The following is a 19263-nucleotide window of genomic DNA, read 5'->3' on the forward strand; positions in this document are numbered from 1 at the left end:
TGCAGACATACATTCAGTAATTACTTCATACAGATCATACAGGAGGTCTGAGTAGAAACATTAGAAACTGATGGGTTCATAGGTTTGCCATGAAACATGGACCATGCCTTGTAATATTGTATTTATGAAACCATTAAAATAATAATGTTGTTAAAGAGGACAAATATGTGTTTCAGATCTTAATGGTTTATATAACAAGAAATGAAGCACACGTTACTTTGACACATCAGTATACAATTTTTTGATTTTACTAACCATGTTTTTTTTAATTATATAGTAGGGTGAAATATATTGTAATCACTCCCATCTTTGGTAAGACTCAATAAATATAATTGCACTAAATAGATCTGCAGTAAATGCACTTCTAGTATTTAAAAATATTTCTAAGTGCTTGAAATTCCTGGTTCCTACTTAATTGCAGTTGCTCTATGGAGATCTATGGGATCTGAGACACACCTGCAGAAATGTATCTATGCATTGGAAATTAACTGGGGAATTTACAAACAAATAAGGAAAAGTCTATGTATTGTCCTTTCCCAACTCCTAGATTGCACAATCTTTACATAAATGTGCCACTGTACAACCAATTCTCAGAGGCTTACAAAACTATTTCAGGCCTCAACATAATTAAAATAAAAAGAGACATAATTAATTTGCGTTTAATTCACAGGACAACTTCAGTACAGCTACCCCGAGCAATCAAATATAACTCAGCTGTTTATGCAAATTATGTTTCCTGATAACTCATTATGACATTAAAGTTACCCAGCTTAGGTTGCACTTTGTGCAAATCCTTGAAGGGAGTAGTGAGCTTGCATGGAATCGTTACATTTTATAGCCATGGGCAGAGGTAAAACAAGAATGATGGAAAGTCCAATGAAGATTTACTGATAGAAAATAAATGAAAGAGAGCACTAAACTCTGGAACACTCTTCCAGAGGTTGAAGTGACCATTCCCAGATAGTGGCTCATTCAGTGCTCTTTTTGAGAAGTTATTTGAAATAAATGAGTACTATGATTAGCATTTTTATATGAAAGGACAAAACAGCTAGAACTTCCTAAATAAATCTATGTAAACAGAAGACAAAATTTGGTCTACTCTATTTTAAGTTCTACTACTGGGCAGCAACTGTCATTTCAACTTTCTAGTCTAGACGTCTAGACGACTCCAGGCTACAAAAGCACTGGTACTTCTTGGCTGTGCTTTGAACATTTTTTTTTGTCAGCATACCTCACAACCAGCCTTACAGAACTGTCTGAAAAATTTTAAAACTGATATACACAGATAATCAAATATACATTCATACCTTCCCAGTGTTAGTGAAAGATGTACTTTCTTGGAACTGAAAAGCAAAGCACTTGAGTTGGTTAATACCTACACTGATAATGGAATTGCATTCTCTCAAGTAGTCAACATAGAAACAAAATATGCATACAAATTTATTTTTCATGTTTCTATGGGTAATTAGACAGAGCTAGTCTGATAATTCATTTGGATACATGCCCTGAGTTTGAACCAAAACCATCTCATTCTTCCATGGAGGACACTGTATTAGTGCTCAGGTCAAAGGGACAGTTCCTGTTTTTATGATAAGTTGCTTTTAAAAATATACATAGGAGGTGGAGCTAGATGAGTGCATATGTAAGAAAATGGGGGAGGATACTCTTTGAGTAGAAGATATGGGGGAGGATACTCTTTGAGTAGAAGATATGTGGGAGGATACTCTTTGAGTAGAAGAGATGTGGGAGGATACACTTTGACTGTAAAAAATAGAAGACAAAATCTGAAGAGGACAAACTAATGCCTTATTATTGGATGTGCTTAAAACATATTTTGATAACCAATTTTGGAATCCCAAATAGAGACTTTTTATCTGATCCATTGACAGCAATATTTGGAATGGAAGAGTGGATTGACACTAGGAACAAACCCTCAATCAAAATACTATAGTCAGTAAAATAAAGCCGAAGCTATACCCTCAGTTGAGGCAGAATTAAAGATTTTGGTATTGTGAAGAAATTAAAGTACACTTTAGATAATAGATCTGATTTATTTTATATTATGTATTTTAATTAAAAAATAAAGAAAAACATTCTCACCTTCCAGTAAGTGGCCTTTTTTATATACAGTATAATGAATTCTTTTACCCAATTATTTTGTTTGTCCTCATTCGTTGATAAAAAAAAAACAAAAACATTTTAGTCCCCCTTTAACAATACTTTTGAAAAAAAATCAAAAGTCCAGAACCCCCACTGACTCAGAACTACAGCGCCATCTGCTGTGGAAAATACTACAGTTTTAATTCCTCTTACATCATTTGTGCCAATATCAGTATCAGCCCTTCTATCAAAAGTTTGATTTATTAAAATTGGTTCATCTGAAAACATCTATCTTCAATCCTTTACGGGCCCTCAAAATGGTTATTTAGCTTCCTTCTGTTTCTGTTGGTTCAATGATCGTATGAATCCATCCTGGATCAACCAATTGTTCAAAATCTACCAAATAATAATAATGATAAAACTATGATTATTTTGGGACACCAAAAATAATGTTGCAAAAACATCAGGAAAAAAGTCAAACTAGGCACTATGTTAAGACAAACTAGACTAGATAGAATCCAGATTGCCTTCATAGACCATATCGATTGCCAACCAAACCTTGTTTTCCAATCTTATATATCTAAGGAATAATTGACACTAGGAGCAATGTACAGAACATACTGTACTACATAAGTAATAATAATAATAGCAGAATAAAGCTACTTTATATGAGTCTACTATAAAATATTGATAGAATGCTAAAAGGAAACAGTGAGCCAGATCATGAATGTCCAGTGAGCCATCTTCATGCTTTAGCCGCACATGCTACTTTTAAACACATGATTGCTTTTGTTACAAAAATGTATACATTTTGGTTAAGGTCCTTTACCTTATTAGAGATTATCTCTCACTCTTATGAGGGAGCATCACTGTTGCTGATGATTTCTTTATTCCCTAATTTCATGTCTTTTGTTTGAGTCACGGTCACCATGCTACATTTTCAGCCATAAATAGTATCTAACAAATAGATACTATTTGAACTCAATTGCTACCTTACTAGGTTCATTATAGATATATGTAATAGACTATTACAAGTTTGTGTTTCACTTGATTATACTGCATACACAATGCATTACTACATAAGTTGTTTACACAAAACTGTCTCCTTTACAGGTCAAAATGATAACTTGGTGGCTCAAGACAAGGAGATCTCAGGAGGTTCTTTAATCAAACCAAAGCCCCAATGATAAAACAATGTGATTGTAAAATGCGTAAAGCTTCATAAGTTAATGAATGATAATGGTACAGTTGTCCACGTGCACTAAAAGGCTGCCATGGTGGCACTGCTGACCATTCTTCAGGGCACTGGGAGATGCAGTATTCACGTGGGCCTTGTTGGACTGCTGTGTCTTTGCTATAATGCGAGCACATGGCTGTAAATCACTCCCAGTCTCTCTGAGGTTCCTGTCAGTGTAGTGGAGCTGCTCTCAGCAGGAAGCCTGATGCATGCATGCAAGCACACAAGCACACACAAGCACACACACACACACACACACACACACGCACACACACACACGACAGACTGCATATAACATTTCTTCAGGTATGGAGCATCTCAAACAGGTAAACTTTGTGTGTTCTAAATAACATTGTCAGTTTATGACATGGAAAGGCATTTTATTGCACACACCTCACCTGAATTTTTATCAACTTTCTAATTCACATACCCACGAAAGAATGAGTTTCTGGAAGATAAATTAAGTTGCTGTATACAAACTTTACAGGGGTCTCAATGACACTTCATGAAAATGATCTATTTAGTCAGGAAGCTTAAAGACTAATAATAGGCTACTAAAATATGCTGCTGGACTCATTAATCTATGAGTCATAAATGCTCATTACAAACTAAGCTTTTCTACATTCTTTGCAGAAAGGTTAGCAGTGTGCTCACAATGCCCGCAAAGCTCTCGAGGGTTTGAAAAAAAGTTAAACATAATTACAAACAAGTTTGCTATGTCTTAGCAATTAACCCAATATATGTACAAGATGCACAGAAAATCTGGAATACATGGCTGTGTGTCACTATTACATGCATATGGTACACTCATGTTAGACACTCACAGGATCTCTTTTCTCCACCTCTCATGTCTAAAAATGGAACGCTCAAAGGAACATATTGCAACAGAACCAGAGTCTGCCTTTCGCTGGCAGCGGCCAACAATCTGAGCAAGGGCCAATGAAAACACATAGTCCCCTGTCTCCACTTTTAATTGGGATATTTTAGTGCCATTAACAGCGGAGGCTGTGTGCCTACACATGGCTCCCTAGGATACATCACTAACCCACTGGTGCATTCTGTCACTGCACCAGGTACTGCTGGGCCACTCTGGCAATTTTTTTAAACCAGACAAACAAAGTGGAAAATGATGCATTTGACATTTTTCATGAAAGATGAAGAGGATGGACTAAGTCCACTCCTCCAGAGCTGGAATCATGCCACCTCCACTGGAGCTGCTGTTTTTAATATGAGTGAGTTTGAAAAGGGGGAAGAGGCATTTGTCTCCATGGATCAGGCAATAATCCTACACCATATGTTATGCCAGCATCGATTACAGTATCTTAAAGACCTATCTTGTTTGGCAAAGAAAGAATGACTGAATATGTATGGATATGTTTTTAACATTTAGGTGTACAGGGACATGTCTATATAATGGGACATATTAAATGCTCAGTGAAATCTATTAAAAAATAGAAATGATCAAGGAAGGCTTTTATCAATTACATATTGCCTTCTGGGGAGGCAAAAGTAATGACAGTCATATTAATTGGTACAGGCAGCAGTATTTTGACACCAAGCCAAATGCAAACTAGAGAAACCTGAAAACTCTAAGTCAAAATGGGATTCAGTTATCCCATCGTCCCTAAATAGTGTTTCTCTTTAAAATGAAACAATAATTATATAACATGAGTTTAAACAGAATCCTCATTAGTGATGGGATGCAACTGACTACATGTATGATGAATTCATACTACACTAGATCATTTTAGAACTTGAAAATATATGCAATCCTAAATGTACATTTACATAGTTAATTTGGGGCAAAAAAAATGGATTGTCTTTTAATGATATGTATAAACCATTGTACCTACACAGTGGATGGATTCTTACTTATCTGCTACTTGTCTTGTAATTTAAATCTTTGCCAGCACCTCTGGGCAGTGTACTAATACACACATATTCTCTCTCTCTCTCTCTCTCTCTCTCTCTCTCTCTCTCTCTCTCTCTCTCTCTCTCTCTCTCTCTCTCTCTCTCTCTCTCTCTCTCTCTCTCTCTCTCTCTCTCTCTCTCTCTCTCTCTCTCTCTCTCTCTCTCTCTCTCTCTCTCTCTCTCTCTCTCTCTCTCTCTCTCACACACACACACACACACAGAAATCCACCAGATGCAGTGAACTCTGGAAATGTGACAAATGTGAAGTAAAAAAATGAAAAAGAAAGCTCATTATACTCTAAAATATATTTCCAATAAGAAAGCATCCTTTATTAATGATTTAATGGAATGAAACAAACAAATCAAACAAACAATAAAAAAAAACATAAGGAGCCAAAATGTTGTCTCCTCACATTGGTAACCAGGACTAAAATATCCTGGTATCATTTGTCTGGACTTCACAAAGGCACAGTGAGCACTGGCAACAAAGTAACCACAGAGCGCCAAAGCTCCTGATATTATTTGATGTTCTTCTGGAATATGCATTCTTCTGATTACATCATCCCATCAAATCGCCAGTAGCATTTCACAAACTCCAGACACTTCAATTTTCTTCCTCCAGCAGATACTCTTGTAAGAAACCTTCCAAATAGTTTGTTAGTATGGATTGTAGCCTGTCACCTAATATTTTTGTTCCTCACATTGATGACAATAATGATTTTTATTTGATTTGTTAAACAAATATATTATTTTCTAGATGTTTAAATTATCAAGGGATCATTGAAAAATACTACCACTTGCTTCAAATTGGCGTATTATATAGGCTTAAGTGTTTCATTTGATTGTTTTCTTTATACTTATCAAGAGTGTTCATGGATCTTATTGATTTGCATTTTATATCAAGTAATATATAAAGAGGTTATGTAGTCATTAGCTGCTGGTAATGCACAAGGCAGTATAATCAATGGGTTGTTATTCTTCAGAGATCACCACAATTAGTTTAAGTCCAGTGTCACTGACAAATGCTGCAGAGATAAAAGAAGACCGACAGTGAGACCTGAATTACAATTATAATAAAGCTGGTTGGGAAGGCATGACAGAAAACATATTAATATACAACACACACACACACACATACCAGATGCGTGAAAGTCCACACCTGTAAAGGATAAGTCTTATAAATAATAAATGCAATGTTACTTCTACAAAATGAGGGCGTATGATAGCAAAAATCTAAAAAAAAAGAAGGCACTTCATTATGATCAGTACTAAAAGACATATATTAATTAACTATATTTCAGAAGCTCTAGGACCTTATAACAGCTTTACCTAGATGTTTATTTACATTATTTATATTTGTATATAAGTATTTTTGTTATATAACTGCAAGGTGCAACCTTGCATTAACACTGTTCAAGACAACTGACACATAAACACTCTGGCCCAGTGTCTGATCATTTTTATAGATGTATCTCAGACAGAATTCTGTTTGTAACAGAACATTATCTTTGCCAATAGCACAACTACCTCATATAGTACAAACCTCCTTTAAAGGCTTTTCTGATGAGGTTATGTGTAAATCCTCTTTGCTGCACTCTACAATATGTGTATTATCCTTCTACAATTACAGATTTTTAGATCAATACCTTAAAAAATACATTTGCTATTTGGAGGCAACAGGATTTACTAGTTGGAGTGGACTGGTAGCTCCCTCTGCTGGTGAGATGTAGCATCACAGTTTTTGGTTAGGAACCAAAATATAGTAGTTATTGACCTCTGTTAAGGAGCCTACATATTAATGTTCCATCTGAAGCTAACTTGCTGGCAAGAGCATAGAGAGGTAGGCCAAATAAAAACTGAGGGGTGTAAGTGGGTAGGCAGCAATTAAGACAAAAACAATAACAGCTGGCTGGCCTCTAGCTAAATTGTTTAAAAACAAATCTGCCAGTTGCTGAAGCCAGCACAATAATTCTGTGCTCGAGCACAGTGTTCTGTGCTTGTGTCTGGACAGTTTGTGATATTTTCTATAGGTAATTAGAATTGTTATAAACAACTAACTCAACTAAGTTATTAATGGTTTACAAATGGCTCTTTAAAAATCCAATAGGCACTGATTTTAGCATTCTGAAAATATCAACTCACTGCACTCAACCACTCAACAATTAAGCCATTAAGTTGCAGAGAAAAGAAAGAAAGGCTGGTGACTAATATGAAACATCCATCATTAACTCTGTGCATTTTCTTGCATCCTCTTGCAGAAATTAATTGAGTGGCACAGAGAGGCCGGCATTGAGCCTGAGGCTGGACTGCCTCTACCGTCTGTTCCTGCTTCCTCGTACAGGCACAGGCCCACCAAACTGCTGATGCCAAAAACTCACAAAACCGCCCAGTGGATGTCCATGTCTCAGTTAACAAAATGCTGATCTTTGCCTCAAATTATTTTGTATATGAAAGAACTAACCAATGTGTACAGCATGAGCAGGTCAATATATAATCTTGTTAAACAAGATAATATGACATAGCATATACACTACACTAAAAGCTTATTCATGTTTTTTTTTTTTTTTATGTTTTGTAGACCTTCCCATGATTCTAAATACAAAGTAAATTGATAAAAATCCCCTCATGCTTTGCTTAACTTTGTAATAGCACCTGAGGTTTAACAGGCTATCCCTTCTAAAAGGACCCAGAAAAAAGCTACATTAGAGAATTCTTCACTGGGTAACAAGAACACTCCATAGTAAAAGTCAAGGTCAAGGTCAATGCTTTGTGGTACAAAAGCAACAAATGAACATGCTCTCAATCAGCAGTTGCAGAACTGTAACGGTTAAACAATTAGACAGATTCTAATTATCAGCATAACTTTGCTGATATAGTGCTACAAAACTTCCTCCTTATTCCCTGGTTTCGAGGGTTACTCTTCTGTTTCAGTTTAGCAGGACAGGTCAATATCCTATGCCACCACTTAAAGGATCATAGAGAAAATAAGTTAGGTATTCCCTAATGATGCAATAAGGCAAAAAAAAGTGCATAAGAATGCAACCATACCTGCATGATACAATGCACAAGAACAAAAACTGACATTTACACTAGCAGACAATTGTGAATCGTGCATCTTGATAGCTATCCATTTTGCTCCATTTTCTGTGAATAAATAAGATAGCATAATTCACAATTTTACAAGTCAAAAGATACCCCATAAGCCTAATGACCTTTCCCAGTCACCTATATATCTGCCTATGTATTTAGGTCCAACACTAAGTTTAATCTTATCCTGCAAAAACCTTAACTTCATTCATATTGTTTGGGGTCATGCTTTCACCAGTGGTCTCACTGTCAAAGACAATTCTAGTTATGGCAGGCAAAAATTGAATTTTAAAAAAAGTCATAAAATCCATCAATATTTCCATACATCATCCAAGAAATAAATTATCAATAGGCTTTTAAACATTTTTTTTTCTTGAAACACCATTATTTCATATTTATAGATTTACTTAAATAAGGTTTACTTTGCTAATTTATAGATTGACTTCAAATGAGGGGTGGGTTTATTTATGCTGAGTTGTTCCAATTGGACAGTAGGCCTGCAGGCTGACAGCTGTGCTTGGAAAACCTGAGACTGACAAGAATGTAGATATCCTTCAATAAAACCCAAACATGTTTGCAAAAATGTTAATATAAAACACATCTAAATAAATTCTTAAAAGTTCTGAATTTGTTAAATTACTTATTGACCATTCAATGAAAAAGATATACTTCCTAATTTGTCACTCACCTCCCACAGGCGAAATCTACGATTTCATAGTAAAAGCTCAAAGTTCAGGTTTTATACCCGGCTAAACAAAACCAACCTCCGGCATAAATATTAATTCACAATTCATTTGCAGAGAGATGAGATACACTATCTGAGATTTGATTCATGTTGGTATTTTGTTAAAAAAGGCAAGTTATTTCACAGTGAAGCAGTAAAGAAAAGCCACTGGCAACTTGTGATGGTTTAGTATCAGTGTCAAGTACAGCCCATCATTATGTACATTCATACATACGTCACTTCCCCATTGGCTCACACTTGAAATTCTATTTCAGAAAAAAAAAAAACAACAACAACAAAGAACTAAATCAGTTGTAAAAAATAGGTCTCAAAAATCATTTTATTGTGTAGAGAAATATTTAGCCAAGTGTGTCCATCAAATGTTCATTTTAGTCAGCAAACATCCAACTTATTCCCTGATTCAAAGCAGTCATGTTCTATCAAATGTTTATGAATAAGGAATACTTGTAAAAACTTTTGTATAGACAACATTTCACTTTCACAGCCATGTTTATCAGGCTGGAATGGGGTCAGGAAACTTCAGAGCCCTAATCTGGTGTTCTAAAAATTGCTGTAGTCCTGATCCTCTGGTAAATCCATTATTTTAAAAACCATGGACCTTCAACTGCTCTTCCTTTACAATGTTAATCTGTAGAGGAGGGGAGGAAAAAAAGTGAGACCCAAATTCATCAAATGTGGCAAAAACACAGACACACAGGCAATTTACCTCAAGAAGAAACTGGCAAATATTTTTTCTTTGGTCTCCTTGTAATTGAATAACTTCTCCATACTCAGGGTGCTCAATCACAGTACCATTGCATGCAAATTTCTGCAAAATAAAAGCAGCATAACTCTTAGAAGTAAAATTTAACAGAAGTATTAAATAGTGCTTTTACTTTGATGAAGTGACAAGTCTACATGTTCACAGTACATCACGGTCTTCATAAACAAAAAACGCAAACCTTTTTGAAGGCCTTCACAAGCTTTTTCTTGTCATAATCATCTGCAATTCCTTGCACAGTAGTAAGCGTCTTGCGCCCGTTTCGTTGCTGTATCCTTATGTGTATTTTATCTTCTGTCCCAGCAGGGAGCAAGTGGTCACCCTTAGTTGCATCAGCAAAGGGATCTGAAAAGGCAAAACATTTAACAATCAACTAAAACGTGCTACAAAACAGATCAAATCAATTTGCCATTTAGCTAACACTTACTGTGTTGTAATCAAGAAAAGTGTTATTAAGACACTTGTCTAGTGGTGAGTGTTTACATCGAATTTAATTTCTACATGAAACTTGGCGTTAGCTAGTTTTGCCCCCTTTGCACTAATCAACATTTTAAAATTACCGTGGCCACAACATACAGAAACCTTTTTACACAGGACTCCCATATTATCATAATTTTGACATGGGTTACATATCTCTGAACTGTAAATCGCAAAAGAATGAATGTTTGAAGTTTGTTGTAAACAGCTAGCTGTGTTAAGTACCTAGCATCGCTAGCTATCTTGCCATGGTAGCGTTAGCTAGATGTAACTTGCGAATCCATCATAGCTAGCTAGCTGACTTAGCTACTTGGCAAGCTAATAACCGTAGTTGTGTATACAACAGGCTTTATGGCCATTCGTGTAACAGGCTAGCTAACCGCTAACTAAATAAAAAACTGTCCACCGTATCTAGCGTGCGCAGACACAATTGGCTAGTTAGCTTGCTAGTTTGTTGTCCGCTATTTGCGTGGTTGGGACATTTCATCACCCAAGCAGCTAATTTGCTCCTGAAAACGTAACCCAACAACTTGAAGTAGCTGTTCTTGGAATTTATTCACCTCAAGCTTTTTTGTTAGCCCGCTAGTTAAGACACAGATGCATCGAATTATTTAATTAAGCTAGTTATGATATGTGGCTGTAGGTTGGGGTGCCATGTTGTTCATATCCCCTGTATGGCTTAGGTAGCCAGCTAGCAAGCGTATTGTGTTCAAGTTGTAAGATAGCTAGCTAGACAACTTACCAAAAGACTGGAGGTTCTGGATAGAGGACATGCGATATTATTACAGTAACTTTATATACGAAAGATATGTGCACCTAACGGCGTTTCTTTTATTACTAGTATTTGTTATAGCTAAAGCAAATGCGATAATGGCCTAACAGGCTAAGCTACCTATCAAACTACAGCTTACAACATACAGTCCTAGCTCGAAAGACCGAAATCAAAGCGAACAGAATCTTTTTGCTTTGTTCTTAAGCAACCGTAAAGCAAGAAGCTCATTGGCCAAATACAAGCAAAGGCGGGGTTGAGTTTTTCCTGGGCTGTCGAGGTCGTCGGAGCTACTGATTGATATTCGACTACTTGGTTTGTTTATTATTCCCCTTCAATTGCTATTTTCCCAATCAAAATAAATTTTTGTCTATTTCTCTTTACGGGTAATTAAGCACTCTCAAGTGAAATCCTTGCATTAACGCAAAGGATACACAACAAAAAATGAGGATAATTTTTTTTTAAAGGAATACGAAGGTAGTTTTATTTATTCACTTATGCTAAGTGTCGATCTACCAATTAGATTTTGATGGTGCAAAGTTCTTAAATTTTGCCAGTTTTGTAGAATTTGCAAAGCATTAACATTCGGGAAACGGCCCAATTCTTAATAATCTAACCCAATAGATCTGTTATACTGGACGATAAAAAGAAAATAACGCTTTCACAGAAAAAACATAACTTTTAATCAGCAATTCTAATTTACTTTAGGAAAAAAAAAAACAGACTGAAAATTTCAGTCTCCTGGCACTACTTCCAAAAACAGGAACAGAGATCACTTTTCTTTTAAAAATTAACCAACACAGTAGCACACCTGAATAGGAAAAACCTGAGACCCTTAAAGGCCTGAGTGATGTTACACACTGTAGGTGCTATGACCAAATCCATTTATAACATTCACAAATAACAGAGTGGTGGTGAGAGTAACAGTACTATGTGCCCCTGAGCTTACTCAATCACACACTTCACACCTTCCCCAGGTACCACTGTATACAATCAGGCAATCAGAAATATAATTTAATTACTAATATACCTACAATGCAGGGCTAAAGAATGTTCATAATTCAACCCTTTATACATCTCACAAATTAACTGAAGCTGGCACACATTAAACTGGTGATCTCAGGGTTGGAAGAAGAGATGCTGACCCTGGACACTGCCAAAGAAGGCTGGCTGGACAGTGCAGCATGGTGAATGTGCTGCCAGCCTAATTGAAGGCAATGGTGACTCACCAGATAAGACCACTATGGTTCTGTTACAGTTGGTGCTGTATAATGGGAACATCTAAAATATAATGGGAAGGGCCCTTAAGAAATATTCAAAGCTCAGCTAGAACTGGTTACAGTTTAATGGCTGTTGGATGGATCCACTGCCATTCATTTGGAGCAGTGTTAGAAGTCCTCCTCAGTGTGTGTTCTGAATCACAGAGACATCTCTCAGCACAGAGGTTGTCTACACATTTTTAATTTCAGTAAAAAGGGAGAAAAAGGCCTCGGCTTCTTACTGTCCTTTTTGGCAACTTTGACATTCATGAAAGAGTCTTGGCACTGTGCAAACCCTGACCTTTTAAAACACAACAAGGAACTTAGTTCAATGTTTTGCAGAGACAGAGAAAAATACTTAGGGCATACAAAAACTAAACAATAAAGAATGTAGTTAGTGCTCAGATAGTTAATAGCTAGTGTATAGATCCTAGGCTCCATTTCATTTTTCCACAACAGACTTTTCATTTTGTACAATACAACAATATTCTATTCCCCCACATTACCATGCATTTATCCAAAGCAACTTACACTCAAGTTGTACTCAGTCATAAGTGTTAAGGGTCTTGCTCAGGGGCCCAACAGTGGCAACTTGGCAGTGGTGGGGCTTGAACCAGCAACCATCCCATTACAAGTCAAGTGCCTGAACCACTGCCCTACCAGTAGATATATTAGACTTCAAAAATCAGACAACAACAACAACAACAACAAATTATACTTCTATACAAAAGCATACTTTGTTCCTTAGGTGGCATAACAGCCTATACATTTATTCACCCTGAAAGCTGCAAACCATCCTCAAAAGACAGGGACAGGTAATTGCATCATTTAATTACCTACTTGAAAACATTAAATTCCTTCTCATAAAGTTGCATAAAATAGTCAATTTTCAAAACAATATAATCAGAAACAAAATTGCTAAAATCTAATAACTATAGTATCTGACAAGTGCTATAGTTTTGTTTCTGTCTGACCATACCATCCACCCAATATGCAAAAGCACTCAACCTTATTGCATTCAGGTCACTGCTCAATACACACTCCAAACTGACAAAGTCAAAGGTATTTTTGTCCAAGCCATTTATGAGAAACAGCTGAGAATGGGCAAGGTTTGCCTTCTTAAGTTCTTCAGCAGACTGTGCTCGAAGTCCATCCAGGAGTTGAATCTCTGGATAACATAAATCACCTTGGGTCTGCAAATAGCAATCAACCTTTGTCTGAACAAAGTGGTAATGTTTCCTTAACTGATCTGCAGCTCTTGCAAGTTCCACGTGGAGTGCCTGCTGCCACTCTGACACAATAATCACAAAGAAGTCAAAATTATCCATAAATAGTTTAATATCCTCCAAGTTATCAGTGATTCTCTCTATTCCCGACACAGCCCAAAATCTGACATCTGGGTACTGAAGGCTTGTGGCTGAAGTTGTGCTGTTAGTGCTATTCTGCTTCCCGGATAGGGCATCCAACAAAGTGGAGACCCCTGAGCCAGTTTCCCCCAAGATGGCCACATCAAGCTGGAAATGCTCTAATGCATCCAGTACTGTCTTCAGTGCTTCTGTACCATGTGCAAAGTCAGAGTGTTTGCAAATTGTGCATATCTTCTGAAGGTCCTCTTCGCTGATTTTCCCACTCTGCAAGGCATGCTGCTGGATAGTCCTAATGTGGTATGCGTTTGTGAGAGAAAGAGAAAGAGAGATGAAAACTAATGCTTTACCTGGAGCTTACAAATTTGACATCACATGTAAGTAATATAATGGCTGATATGTTAGTATATATATTTTTTTTTAACTTAGCTTATTTATAGAATGCTAAATATGTTGAATACCCTTACACATAGCATACTCACCTTGCTTTTGTTCTACCTTTGGTGAACACATTGGCCATGAACAGAGGAAAAACCTCTATTTTGAGTTTTGAAGCCTCATTCTCAAGTGTGTCCTTTAGTTTCTGCAGGTCATATTTCTGTGTGCCATGAACTGACACTAGGAACACAGAGGGATGTAGGTTTTTATCATTTAAATATTTCAAACATTCATCTCTCATTAGACCCAAGGCTCTGGTTTCAGTGAAGGCAAGTTTTCTACTCTGGGAAAGCAAATCATTGTCCACTTTGGTCCTGACAATATAAAAAGGCTTATTTTGTCTTTGTATTTCATCAATCACAAGCATGTTGTTTTCTCTAAATCTCTCAGATATCACTACAATGAACATGTCATATAGGACAAAGTTCATTGCCTCCACATAAGTCTTTGATGCAAAAGAGGGTGTGCCCATCCCTGGAAGATCCCAGAGTCTCACATAAGGTAAATTTGGATATTGATACATGGCTGGCTCTGATGTCGTCTCCACTACTCCTGTTGATGCTGCCCCTTCATCATCATGGTCTAGTCCAAGCAGTGCATTAATAAGTGTAGACTTTCCTGAGCCAGACTCTCCAGTCACAGCAATGTCCATCTTAAACTGACTGAACACCTCCAGAACAGTCATAAACTCTCGTGTTGTTTTCATGGATTTTACAGACTGCAGTGCCTCTGTGATTTTGGTGATGCACTCTTCTGGGACCTTTTGTGGCATACTAAACCTAATTGAGGAAAAAGTGACGTGAGTTCACATCCAGTTTGATTTTTATCAATTTATGCACCGGCCCCCCACCTATGGCTGATAACTGGCTCTGGTTCTTGCCAAAAATGATGGAAGATTTCTGCATGTTATTTAGTTTGTTCAGTAGCATAAATAATACATCATATGTTCTCAAAATCCCATAATTGTTATCTTGAGATAACGAGACGTTGCTATAACAAGAAAACTAATTGTTACCCTGAAGTCACAAAAAATAAATAAATAAAAACAAATCGTGATAGACTAACAAAGCACAGGGAAAAGGGGAGTTTCTAAAGTGAAATGGATAATATCTTATGTAGGCCTACTATGATCGCACCTAAGTAACATCCTATGCGTCATTCACTTATGGTTTTTATTTTTAGTGTCATCGGTGAAACTCAAAAGAATTAGAAGTACATCACGTTTATTAAACATCTCAGGAAAAATAATAACATGGTTAGAAACTGTAGCTAATTTATGTTCACCTTGGACTATAGGCGCACCCGATTGTTAATGTAAAACAAATAATCGCAAATCGTGAAGTAGTATTAGTGACGCTAGTCTGGTTTTTCACAAACGGTCTGTTTTTTTGTGGGGGTTTTTTGTGTGTGTAATATAGCTTGATCTTATCATATACTTAAAAGTGTAAAGTAATAAAGTCTACTCACCTGGTATCCATTTTACTACTTTATGACAAGGGAGTGAAAGTGAAACGTCAATAAAGTAACCTACGGAGGAAAACGCTTTGTCATAGACCTGTGTAAAATCATTTGAACAGCTTAAAGCTGTTCATAGTAATGAGTCTTTAAACTGGTTTAATGACACTGGAAAGCGTAATTTCCTGTTTCGTAAGCAACACCTTTATACAGGATTTGTGATTTTAGCGACACGGCTACAATAGCGAATCAAATCGGCCAAAATAAAAGTCTCAAATATTATTTCAAACGTGCATAAAAAACAATAAGAAAAAAATTCAATTAACACTTCACAGTTTGAATTTAATTATTAAAAGAAAATTAAGAAAATGTATTAAAAACATAGCAATTATACACTGATGAAAATCAATACGATGTAAACAAAGTTCAAACTAGCATGGTTAGGAATTACAATTTTGGGACGTCACTTTATTGACACCTTTACACTTTTTAAAGTGAAAAGGGTCTTTGGACAACTAAACGCATAAGCGAGGAGTTGAAAACAGTGGATGTCTGTTCTTTGTGGTGTACAATCTGTAATCAAGCCTGAGTATCTAGAAAATGCAGTTTTGTGCTGGCACTTTATTGACATTTTTCATTGTCAAGACACAAGAGCCTTCAAGAAAATGCCATTAAGTATAGGTCTTTGGACAAAGAGGAGAACATATGCTAGGCGATGAGTCAAAAGCAGTGGATTTAACTCTCAATTTGTGTGTACAGCTCAACTCAAAATAGAGTGGATGGGAAATGTAGTTTTTGTGCTGGTAATTTATTGATACTGGCATAGTCAAAACACATGAACCTTTATGGAAAATGCCATTTTGAAGTTTAAGTGATAATTGGATTTTTACCATGGTAACCATTTTCAACAATAGATCACTTGTCCTATCCAGAAGTTGGTACTAACACACCAACTCCATTATATTTACTTAAGGAACTTCCATTAGACCTTAAATTACACCAGACCAAATTTAACTGTCTATGCATTCCTAGGTCATGAAATTAACCCGGCAATGAGAAGTGTTGTAATATTATATTTCTCTTAACATAATTCTACAAAGTACTAACAGTTCTTTTTCTCTTTACTTGTTTATTACCATTTGCTTGGGTCATACTCACCATAAACAAAATAGGTAACCATTTGTAATTGTGTTTACTGGTAATCTTATACAGAGCAGTTAGAAAAAAAAAATAGTTTATAGTTTATTAGTTAAATATTAGCCTGTATCTTTTAAGTCAAGGTAGCCTAGTTATCACAAAATAATTAGATGCTCCTGTTAATCTGCTTGGTACAAGGTTCAGTGATTGTGTTCATGAAGTATGAAACAAAATAATTACCTAATTTTATTTTAGTTTGACTTTGAATTTTCTTTTTTCCATTGTGACCCTCTTTAGAATGTCTTGATAAGGAATTTCCCCAGATTGTTGAGACAAGGAAAATAAAATGAACTTTAAAAAACCCTGAAGGGAAACAGGGTAAGGTCATATTTGAAACAAATAAAAAAGAGAAACTAAAACCATGAGACTCTTGTAAAAATCAGATATCATTGGTTTCATCTTATTTTTCTTAGATAAAATTATTTTACATTTATTTTTTAAATTCCCTCATCACACTTTCCCCCCCATCACACTTTTTTAGCTGCTGATTGAGACGGATCTTTTTGTCAGGTGGACAGCTGCTTTGGAATCTTCAGTAAAGATAGAAATAGAACATAGCACTTACCAGCCTCCAGACAGTGAATGCAACATCATCTGGGGACTGCTGACCATTCAACGAGAGTCAACTGGTCTCCCCCAACCAGCCTTTGGAATACCAGTCTAGGAACTGTGTAGGATGGTGTCGTTTGGTGCCCCCAGGGATAGACTTGGCATTTCTGGGAGCACAAGGAAAGTTATGTCTGGGGGCTCTAATCAAAGCCCCATGCCCAATTACCTGATTACTGAGTACATGCATCTGTGCCTTGTTTGCCTCTTTTGTTTCTCCTTTCTATTTAAGACCACAGGAACACATATCTAGTGTTGTGTATTACTCCTTACTACTGTGTTGCTGATGCCCTGAGTGTGTTTACTGCTGGTGAACCGCTGTGCTTCCTACCTTTACTGCAGTTCTTTTGCTTTATTTTTGGTGTTTTTTCCACCCATTTTGTCACTGTGCACTCTTGTCATTCACATAGAGAATAAAGAAACTCTGATCACGCACTCGTGTCACTTTCTTTGATCTCCATTGGAAAGAAGCATTTCCCCATGTAAAGAAACAAAGTTTACATGATCATTTGTCTTCATTTTCAGCATTATGATTGGTTCACTGATTCTGTGCATGACTCTGTGTTACTGAGCCCCACTGCTGTAGATGCATCTCTGTTGGAACAGCACTGGAGCAAGGAATGGAAGGGGAATGGGGTCAGGTCTGCTCCAACAACCACAGAGCACTTTGCTGGCCGAGGGCCAAGAGTGGGGGTGTTTTCAGATGAAATAACAGCCACTCATTCAGTTCTGCATTGAATGCCCATTGGGACAGCACCGTGTAAGCACACCTCACCTTCATTAAGATTGACTCAAATAAACATATCTTCCCCACCCCAAAACCATGAGCCAAAGAATATATTTCATCATTCCAAACTAAATGACATAAGGGCTGGGTAGTAAGGATTATATTCAGTGACTAATACAAAAATTACCAATAAGTATATATTATTTATATTTTAAGTATATCTTATCACATATATGTGTGAATTCTGAATATATAACATTTTGAGGCCTTTGTGGGGTGTACTCAATGTATACATTCTTCATGAGTATAGTAGGAAGATTATTTTCTCACAAACAATTAACAGTTAAACCTCAATAAGGACAAACTTGACAGGAGTAGCCATGGAAACCTTAGTAATGAATGTAAGGAGTAAGGAGCATAATACATTTTATATTAATTTAATATACTGTAATGATTGACCTAACCAACAAGTATGAATTTTTATACCCTCTGGCTCTGGCTCTGATAGTTAAACAGACAGTAAAGGCAATAGTAGGCAATAGTTAAACAAAGACATGTATAGGTCTAACAGGCCTGGGAGGAGCTTTGGTCTTGGGAGGAGACTAATGTGGTGCTGGTGTTGTCCCAAATCCAGAAAGGCTCTTTAAGGGAAGTAGAGTGGAGCTGAGTGGCATGGAGTCCATAATGAAGAGGAGCAAAGAGGGACGCTGAGTTTGGAGTAATCAGAGCACAGAGTCTGAGAGGAGGCTTATCTGAAGACTGCTGACTCTAATGCCCAAATCAGATTTGTACTTAGGCAAACCACCAGCTAACCATCCTTTCCTGGGAATGACTCCAGTGATTACTGCAAAGCCTAATTAGTAGAAAACAATAAATGGCACAGTGATTTCCTTTCAAAATGCATAGGAAAATGCAGCTCACTTTGTTCTTCCTGAAAACTTTGTGTATGTGTTTATATGTGCATGCACATGAATGTGTGCGTGTGTCTCCTGAGTCAGTCTCTTGGGGCACAAAGGCAAAGCTAGGCAATCTGTGCAGTGTCTTTAATTCTGCTAACACATGTGGACTAGGGTTGTGTAAAAATACACAGACACTGTCCAAATCTCTAGCACCTGCATTATTTCAGTCCAA

General features: G+C 36.7%; 2 protein-coding genes and 1 long non-coding RNA gene across 4 annotated transcripts; 1 reads left to right on the plus strand and 2 right to left on the minus strand.

The window, feature by feature from the left end:
* The first annotated feature begins 4354 nt into the window (after positions 1–4354).
* On the plus strand, positions 4355–9346 carry LOC113581032. The gene is made up of 2 exons (XR_003411028.2): positions 4355–4569; positions 7507–9346. It is a non-coding gene; the product is annotated as an uncharacterized LOC113581032 (long non-coding RNA).
* Positions 9347–9381: 35 nt separating this feature from the next.
* eif1b (eukaryotic translation initiation factor 1B) lies at positions 9382–11265 on the minus strand. Its single transcript, XM_027015913.2, has 4 exons — positions 11060–11265; positions 10022–10185; positions 9787–9888; positions 9382–9708 (listed from the first exon to the last, which is right to left on the minus strand). The coding sequence occupies exons 1-4, from the start codon at positions 11088–11090 to the stop codon at positions 9664–9666; spliced, it is 342 nt and encodes a 113-aa protein (XP_026871714.1). The 5' UTR covers positions 11091–11265; the 3' UTR covers positions 9382–9663.
* A 1648-nt stretch (positions 11266–12913) lies between these two features.
* irgq1 (immunity-related GTPase family, q1) lies at positions 12914–17438 on the minus strand. 2 transcript variants are annotated; one of them, XM_027015888.2, is made up of 4 exons: positions 17365–17438; positions 15615–15674; positions 14192–14926; positions 12914–14001 (listed from the first exon to the last, which is right to left on the minus strand). In XM_027015888.2, the coding sequence occupies exons 2-4, from the start codon at positions 15623–15625 to the stop codon at positions 13278–13280; spliced, it is 1470 nt and encodes a 489-aa protein (XP_026871689.2). In that variant the 5' UTR covers positions 15626–15674; positions 17365–17438; the 3' UTR covers positions 12914–13277. The 2 variants fall into 2 exon arrangements, with proteins under 2 accessions (XP_026871689.2, XP_026871681.2); XM_027015880.2 differs by lacking the exon at positions 17365–17438 and having other exon boundaries at positions 15615–15754.
* Between the last annotated feature and the right edge of the window lie 1825 nt (positions 17439–19263).

This window comes from Electrophorus electricus, chromosome 10 (genome assembly GCF_013358815.1).
Source record: "Electrophorus electricus isolate fEleEle1 chromosome 10, fEleEle1.pri, whole genome shotgun sequence".
NCBI classification, from domain to species: Eukaryota; Metazoa; Chordata; class Actinopteri; order Gymnotiformes; family Gymnotidae; genus Electrophorus; species Electrophorus electricus.

Coding starts and splice junctions, on each gene's coding strand:
- eif1b (XM_027015913.2), bottom strand. CDS start 11,090: ATGTCCTCTATCCAGAACCTCCAGTCTTTTG. Junction 9,889..10,021: donor TTGTGAAGGCCTTCAAAAAG/GTTTGCGTTTTT, acceptor TTTATTTTGCAG/AAATTTGCATGCAATGGTAC. Junction 9,709..9,786: donor TTTGCCAGTTTCTTCTTGAG/GTAAATTGCCTG, acceptor CCTCCTCTACAG/ATTAACATTGTAAAGGAAGA.
- irgq1 (XM_027015888.2), bottom strand. Junction 14,002..14,191: donor AAAGGTAGAACAAAAGCAAG/GTGAGTATGCTA, acceptor ATACCACATTAG/GACTATCCAGCAGCATGCCT.